This window comes from Hypanus sabinus, chromosome 1 (genome assembly GCF_030144855.1).
Source record: "Hypanus sabinus isolate sHypSab1 chromosome 1, sHypSab1.hap1, whole genome shotgun sequence".
NCBI lineage: Eukaryota > Metazoa > Chordata > Chondrichthyes > Myliobatiformes > Dasyatidae > Hypanus > Hypanus sabinus.
In genome coordinates this window covers 5,331,701-5,340,269 of record NC_082706.1, presented here as the reverse complement: position 1 = coordinate 5,340,269, position 8,569 = coordinate 5,331,701, and the positions used below count along the sequence as shown (strand labels likewise).

The 8,569-nt window shown below is 45.6% G+C and overlaps 1 protein-coding gene across 2 annotated transcripts in view; it reads left to right on the top strand.

Annotated features, from left to right (window-relative positions):
- Positions 1-2,352: 2,352 nt before the first annotated feature.
- Positions 2,353-8,569, top strand: part of polr3d (polymerase (RNA) III (DNA directed) polypeptide D) — a 42,898-nt gene continuing 36,681 nt past the window's right edge. The window contains exons 1-2 of one of the 2 annotated variants that reach the window (XM_059963233.1): positions 2,353-2,525; positions 7,676-7,849. In XM_059963233.1, coding sequence (XP_059819216.1) covers positions 7,685-7,849 — 165 coding nt within the window. In that variant the 5' untranslated portion in view covers positions 2,353-2,525; positions 7,676-7,684. Of the gene's footprint in view, positions 2,526-7,670; positions 7,850-8,569 lie in introns of both variants that reach the window. The other variant, XM_059963232.1, reaches the window with a different exon arrangement.

Sequence of the window (8,569 nt, the reverse complement as noted above, 5' to 3'; positions counted from 1 at the left end):
GGCAGCCATCGAGGTTTCAAAGGCAGAGTCTCACTGCAGTTTGTCTGATCTGAGGAGCGACCAATCAGCAAGCAGCAATGTGTGAAAAGAGCTACCTTTCAGTGAGGTCTGTGTTCAATGTTTAAAGTGCAGAGCTTTGAGCCAGTTTCCACGGAGTAGGACAATTCTCGCCAGGAGTGCGTGAAAAGAACTACTTTTTAATCAGGGCGGTGACTGAAGTTTCAAAGGCAGAGCTTCATGGCAGGTTTTCTGATTTGAGGCAAGAGGGGTACATTGAAAAGAGCCAAAAGGAATAATTCAACGGAAGTGGACTGGCCGTTCATTTACAGTGTGCCAGTGTTTAGGGTGGCTTTGACTCATCAGGCTTGGATGAGATCAGGTTTGGGTGAGGTAGATTGTCTCGTAAGTCTCTCTCTCTCTGTTCTTATTTGTTCATTCCTCATCTGTTGGTGCATGATGAGAATGGCTCCAGGGGCAGTGTTTGAATATGGGAAGTCTGGGAGACTCCTGTCTCCTAGATAAACACATCTGCACCAGGTGCAGCTCCTGGGAGAACTTATTAAGAAGCTGGAGCTGCAGCTCGATGACCTTGGATTCATATGGGAGAATGGGGAGGTGATAGACACAAGCTGCAGGGAGGTAGTCACTCCTAGGTTGCAGGAATCAGGAAACTGGTGGCTGTCAGGAGAAAGTGAACATGGACCATGTTTCCTATGGTGGGAGAGTCTAAGACCAGAGGACCCAACCGCAGCATAGAGGGGAATCATTTAAGAACGGAGATTAGGAAGAATTTCTTTAGCCAAAGAGTGGTGAATCTGTGAATTTGTTGCCACATGCAGCTGTGGAGACCAAGTCATTGGGTATATTTAAGTCAGAGGTTGATAGATTCTAGATTGGTCAGGGCATGAAGGGATACAGGAAGAAGGCAGGAGATTGGGGACTGAGAGTAAAATTGGATCAGCTGTGATGAAATGGTGGAGCAACCTCAACGGGAAAAATGGCCTAATTCTGCTCCTATGTCTTATGGTCACTGGACTGTGGGTCTGTGTCCTGTGCTACAGACTCCCAGATACTCCATGGGTGTATTGCTTCAAGAGGAAACTTGAGCTGCGCTGATGTACTGTAAATAGAATGTACTAGCTGGATGCTTCTCCAAGGTTTGTCACCTTGACGTGGTGGAGAGGCTGCCAAGTTCCCGAGATCCTGGGAGTGGTGCTGCCTCCTGGTAGATGTCGCTTATGGTAGTAAGGCTAAGGTGTGGGGTGGGGGGGGGGGGGTCCCCGACTAAGATTGATCCAACCAAGACCTCAGTGTGGAGATAGCAGAATTTGATGGCACATCACAGTGGCAGTGAAGGCAGAGGAGGGCTGCAACAGAGACAAGTCCCCAGTGAAAAAATCCACTGGACCCTGACCCCGATCTGCCTGGCATTAGCCTCACCATGTTAAATAAAGTTGCACACAGGCATTCTCTATTAAGGGATTTCACCCTAACATCCCAGTTATGTGGATCCCGGGTCGGCCCCTACAGACACCTGACGACCCATTAATCGAATCTCCCTTAGGAGACATCATAACTGATTCAGATCACGGTACAGTAATTCTGGTTGGATGCCACGATGAATGTAAGGAAACATGTTGATTGATTGTATACAAGAAATTCAATGTATTTCCATGAATAAAGTATATTTTTAAAATTAAAATTTGCTACATCACTCTGAGAGACCTAATCGTCATTATGTGTTGTGTTGAATGAGGACGGTCACAGTCTTTCCATGACCATGATTGTTCTTGACAAATTTTTCCACAGAAGGGCAGTTAAGCAAAATAAAAACAAATATTGACAAATGAAGAAGCTCTTGATCAATTTCCTATTTGATTACATCTAATTTTACACCTAATCTTTGTGTTTGGGACGTGATTTGAAGATTGTGCTCAATTATAACTAACCTATTAAAAGGTTGATTCAAAGGGATATGGAGCCAAATTTGTGGAAAGCATCAGAATGAGGCCAGATTAAACGTTAACAATTTCTTCACTACCGATACACACAAAATGCTGGAGGAACTCAGAGAGCATACAGGATTTAGGAAGAGTATAGTCGATGTTTCGAGCTGAAACCCCTCGTCCTGCCGAAAGGTTTCGGTCCGAAACGTCGACTGTACTCTTTTCTTAGATGCTGTGAAGCCTGCTGAGTTCTTCCAGCATTTTGAGTGTGTTGTTTGGCTTTCCAGCATCTGCAGATTTTCTCGAGTTTGCAATTTCTTCACTTCTTCTGCTCCACTTTCAGCGCCATGTCATTGCGGGGCAATGTCCGTCGCGCATGCTCATTTATAGAAAGGTAGCAGTTTGCCCCGCAGTAAGATGGTTGTTGAGAAGAGCCGGGAGTGAGCGGTGGTTGTCTGGGGAGACTGGGGGTGCTGGAAGGGGAGGCGGCAATTCTGCAATGTGTAAGAGTCCGAGGAGAGGGAGAAGAAGAGAGAGCGAGAGCGGCACAGCGGGACAGGGGAATCAACACGTGTGCAGGTAACTGAGGCCTAATGCTGTGGGTCCCCCGGGTACCGCATGCTTTGACCTCACCCTCAAAGCCACCCCCACCCCGTTTCTCCCAACTCAATCCCCGTTCCCCACCCCATCCTCGTCCCCAAGTCCTCCCTCGGCTCCTCGCCCCTCCCCCCACTCCATCCACCATGCCCCTCAGTTCCCGACCTATCAATTCTGATTTCTGGAAACTTACTAAACATGCCATCGATATGGATCATAAGACGGAGGCGCGGAATTAGGTCATTCGTCCCATCGTTCTGTTTCAGCAAACGATTATGGCTGATTTATTTTCCTTCTCGGCTGCATTCTCTGACATCCCCCCCCCCCCAATAGCATTTTCCCAGACACGAAGCCCCACTCAAAATTTTTCAATTTCCAATAAATCTTGCTCCCTACAGTCACTGCCAATAACTTTTCTACTACTAATGCACGACTCTCATTCCTGGTGTATGCCTACTGCCTTAAAGGCACAACATTAGCATTCCTCTTGCCACTTGGTACTTCACCTGTGGCTAAGCAAGACACAAGCATTTCTGCCAGGGCCTCCTTGTTCCCTGACTATTTCCCTCCACGCCTCACACGTTTGTGTTTAGTGCACTGTTCTACTCTATCTACCCTCATGGTCTGTGTGGCTAAACACAACTCAACTACCCACTATAACTTTGCTGACGAAACCAACGTGGATGGTAGAATGAGAAGGCGTAGAAGTGTGAGATAAAATAGATCAGCTGGTTGAGAGATATCACAGCAACAATCTTACGCTCAAGACCAGGGAATTGACTTGACTTCAGGAAGGAGAAGTTTGGAGAACATACACTACACTCATCCTCAATAAGAAGTCAGAGGTGGAAAGTGTGAGCAGCTTCAAGTTCCTGGATTCGACATCTCAGAGGATCTATCTTGGCCTCTATGTATTTTTGCAATCACAAATAAGATGACCAGTGACCATATTTCATTAAGGGTTTCAGGAGACTGGTATGTCACCAGACCAGAGAACATACAAGCTTCTAGAGATGATGTGGGTGATTGTGGCATGATAGCATTCTGACTGGTTGTATGGCAGCTTGGTATGGAGACCGCAAAGCACAGGAATGCAAGAGGCTGCAGTGTGTTAGAGACTCAGCCAGCTCCATCATGAGCATAATCTTTCACACCATTGAGGACATCTTCAAGAGGCAATGTTTCAACAAGGAGGCATCATTAAGGACCCTAACTCTCCAGGACATGCCTTTCCTCATTACTATCATCAGGGAAGAGGTACAGGATCTGACGATGCATACTTAATGGTTGAGGAACAACCTCTTCCCTTCTGCTGTTAGATTTCTGAACAGTCTATAAACACTGCCTCATTTTTTAAAACTATGTTTTTTGTCGTTTATAGATTTTTAGATCCTTGCACTGTACTGCTTTGGATGGTGGGATGGAGACGCGTCTCTATCAAAGGAGGTGTAAGGTGCTCCTTCCCTGTGTTAGCCTGCAGGTCACCCTTGGGCAAGGTGTAGCACCTGCTTAGCCCCCTGATCAGGGTCACGTGAAGCCATGGGAGCAGGTGGTGGATGGTCGTACGAGCAGCCGGTGCAGATCACAAGTCCTGGTTACGTGACCACTGACACCAGGCAGACAATCTCTGAAGAGTATTGATAATGGCTGGGGTCACCCATCTTGTAAAGACACTGCCCAGAAGAAGGCGATGGCAATTCACTTCTGTAGAAAAATTTGCCAAGAGCTATTATGGTCATGGAAAGACCATGGTAGTTCACATCATAGGATAGGGCACATATTAAGCAACCTGTACTGCTGCTGCAATGTAAATTTCATTTCATATCTGTCAGTGATTATAAGCCTGATTCTGATTCAGAATCTCTTCCCTTGCATCCAATAACATGCTAGTTTGCACCTGGTCAGACCCCATCGATTTATCCAAGTTCATTCATTTCAAAGCCTGTATCTTTGTGATGTTGACAGGAAGTGACATTTGTTTTGCAGCAGCTTTAGCATATCACTGTTCCCTCCCTGGAATTCAGTACTTTTCATGCCCTTCTTCATAAGCAGTAATAACAAGTCTTCATTTACTTTCGGCTTGGACTGCCCGTTGCGCTGCCAGTGTTTCGGGCAGCAATGAAGAGCCTCCTCCATCTCCGACAGTGCTCAGGGCTTCCTCTCGGTTTTCACCTCTGTCAACACTGTAAGTCTCGGCTGGAGACTCAGGAATAGCATCACACTCTGATGTAGGAGGATTCTTTATTGCTGATTCCGTAAAAATGTTGTTTTACTGGTCAGGGTTGTTAGCCCTGAGCTGAACCCCCGAACCTGGAGGACCTCTGAGCTGCTTTTAGTCTGGCCTCTACCCTTTTACCTGACTGACATGGGTGACCCTACCAAAAGCCAAAGCACAAGGTGCTGACTCCAGCCAGCACAGCTCTCCGGGTCATTGAGGGACACAAGCCTCCAAACCCAATGACAAGGCTGTGGTCCTCTTGAAGGAAGTATTCATGTAAGACCCCAGTAATTTCCCATGGCTCTGCTGTGATTCTTAAAGAGACCTACTCTCTTCCTACTTACCTTTTTGCTCTTAATATATTTTTAGAATTATTTTTCACCATTCTCCTTTCTTTTATCTGCCATGGCACCTCTTTGCCCTCTTGGCATTCTCCTCCATCCTCAATGCAAGGTACTCTCTTGATCTTGTTACATACCCCATAACTGGGTGTCTAACCAGCAGAGAAAGAAGAATCCGTTGGAGTCTGGTGGTACTATATTCAAAAGTGTTTATTAGTAAAATAAGCAAATCAATATCAATAATGCAAATATATAGATAATAAATGTTAGCAATAATAAACCTAAAAATGTGGGAATAATAATAAGCAATAATGAACAAGCTCTATCAATGTCTAGGGGATAATGAATTGTCATAGAAAAGTATAAAATTCAGTTCAGTTCATACGTGCTGAGGTAGATAGTGGTTGTTGTGTTGTAATTGTTGGGGAGAGAGAGAGAGAGAGAGAGCGAGTGAGCAGTAACAGCTACAGTCAGGCAAACCTCCCTTTGTGTTCTTGATCCATCGTGTGGTTGTTGTGGCCATTCAGTTAATGACCCCTCTGTCCTTCAGCTAGACCGTTTTTCCGTGGTGGACTCATCACTCTGGCATGAGTGGACACACACACAAGCCCCCACCGGCCCTGCTGTAACACTGAGTTTAACTGACTGACCTCCTTGTTCGGTCTCCGATCCCCCACACCTTCCCGTGGGTTCCAACACTCAAATCAGTGCTCAATGGTGTGTCTGAGGGGTGTCTCCACAGACCTCACTTTTATCCCTACTCACGGGGTCTCAGTTGTCAATCAATTTTAAATGGCTGTGTCCATCAAACCAGCCCACTCTGGCTGTCCACTGAGGAATTTTAATGAACAGAATGGTATAAGATAAATAACCCTCTCAGAAGTCATAATACGGTGAATCAACAAGTCTCACTCCCCTCTCTTATCTGTAGCAGGTGTTCTTGTATGTTTTCTTTTCCATCCCTCTCTCTCATGAGCAGCATAGCAACAATAATGGTTTGTGATTCTCCCGGGGGGGGGGGACAGGACATGGGCAACTCTGCACCCTTCTGCCCATCAGAGCTGTTCATCCTTCATAACGATCTCCAGATTCATAAATTATGATAACTGTCCCGTAGAGGAACTGATTGTGGACCAAAGAGAGGGACAGACTGGAGAACCAGGTTTGAATCTCATTCACAGCAGTGTAGCTGTTAGCATGACGCTATTACTGCGTCAACGACCATTGATTTGGTTTCAATTCCCTACCTGTGACAGCGTGAAGGTTCCTTCAGGCGCTCCAGTTACTCCCCCATAATCCAAAGATGTATGGTTAGTGTTAGTAAGTTATGGCAATGCTACATTTGCACTGGAAGCATGGCGAAACTAGCGTGCACCCCCTAGCATAGTCCTCCCTGATTTGATTTGATAGAAATGATGCATTCGGAAGTACTATTAACAACAAGGCTACAGTCCTGGGACTGGAAAATGATTTGAGGTGAAAGCCAATCTTTAAAAATCTCTTTGTGTCCCATTGCAGGAGCAGGGCATTTGGCCCATTGGATGCATTCTGATATCTATCCCATTAGTTCCATTCCTGCCCTGTTATCTCCCTGTTTCCTTGTGGCTTTCTCACATACTGTACTTGCCCAGCAACTCCCCTTTGATTCTCTTTTGCCATTAACTTCCATTAAGGGATCATTAGAAATAAATATTTGAGATGCGGGAGGAATGCACTTAAACAAGTCCCATTTGCGGATGTTTGGCTTGTGTTCCTCCTTTCCCCCCATGGAGTGAATATGCAACCCCTTCACGGACAACCTGGGTCCCTGGAATTATGGGAAAGCAGCACTGTGCCATTTTATCCCTGGAAATTTCCTGGCTTTTTAAGGAGAGCTGATTTTGGCAGCATCCATCATTAAGGATCTCCACCACCCAGGACATTCCCTCTTCTCATTGCCACCATCAGGAAGGAGGTACAGGAGTCCGAAGGCACACACTGAATGATTCAGGAACAGCTTCCTCCCCTCTGCCATCCAATTTCTGATTAGACATTGAATCCATGAACGCTACCTCACTACTTTTTAGTTCCTTTTTTTTTGTAAGAGGTTAATAAATTTCACAACATACACCGTGATATTAAACTTGATTCTGAATCTGAAATGCTAAAACTGGCGAGGATGTGTAGTTCTTTTAGATTAGATTCACTTTATTTGTGAAATGCGTCATCTGCATCAACCAACACTGTCCAAGACGTGCCTGCAAATATCGCCATGTTTCCGGTGCCAACATAGTATGCCCACTGCTCACTAACCCTAACCTGGATGTCCATGGAATGTGGAAGAAAACCAGATTACCCAGAGGAAACTCACAGGGAGACCATACAAACACCTTACAGACAGTGGTGGGATCACTGGCACTGAAAAGCATTATGCTAACTGCCTCACTACCGTGCCAAACAACTCGGGCTCTGGGCATTGCATAGACTGTACTGTTTGGTTGACTTGGTGGGAATGAGCCTTTGTAAAGTCATGGCTAAAATGTCTCTCTATATACGTAGACGTTTGAAACTACTCATTTTATTCCGCAGAGTAGCAAGCTACGATGACTGACAGGGGCCCCAGCGGAGATGCTGGCAACCCCAGCGGGATCAGACCTGCCATTACGGTTGGCAGGGGCCTGCCGGGCCGCCGGAATTCAGCCACTGTCACACCTGGCCGCCTGCCTTCCATCCGCTCGCGAGACCTAACCCTGGGAGGAATGAGAAAGGTTAGTGGCTTTGGTTGGAGATGCAGCTGAGCTTTATTTGTTTCAGGTACACTGATACATGCAGTGTAGATGTGCTGTTTGCCTCAACTCAAATCAGTGAGCATCGTACTGGGGACAGCCCACTAGTGTTGCCACACTTTCAGCACCATTGCAGGTGTCCCCCGCTTTACGAAAGTTCGCTTTCCGCCGCTTCGCTTTTACAAAAGACCTACATTAATTAGTACTTGTTTTCACTAACTGAAAGAAATCCGAAGAGGTTTTTTGCTTTTATGATAAAAGGTGCCCGCTTTATACGTGTGTTTACCCCGAGAAAGACTGCCATGACCGTGAAGCCTTGCGCGGGCAGGTGTGTGCGCATGCGTGTACGTGCCGATTTCTTTCTCCCCCTACAAATTGGTTTTGGCTAAATCTTCCCAATTCTGGTAAGTGAAACTACACTGTACATACGTTATTTCTACTTTATATAGGCTGTGTATTTATCATATCATTCTTCCTTTTACTATGTGTTAGTGTTATTTTAGGTTTTGTGTTATTTGGCATGATTTCGTAGGTTATTTTTTGGGTCTGAGAATGCTCAAAAATTTTTCCCATATAAATTAATGGTAATTGCTTCTTTGCTTTATGCCATTTTGGCTTACAAAAGGTTTCATAGGAACGCTCTACTTTCAAATAGCGGGGGAAACCTGTATAACATGCTCATTAACCCAACTGTACATCTTT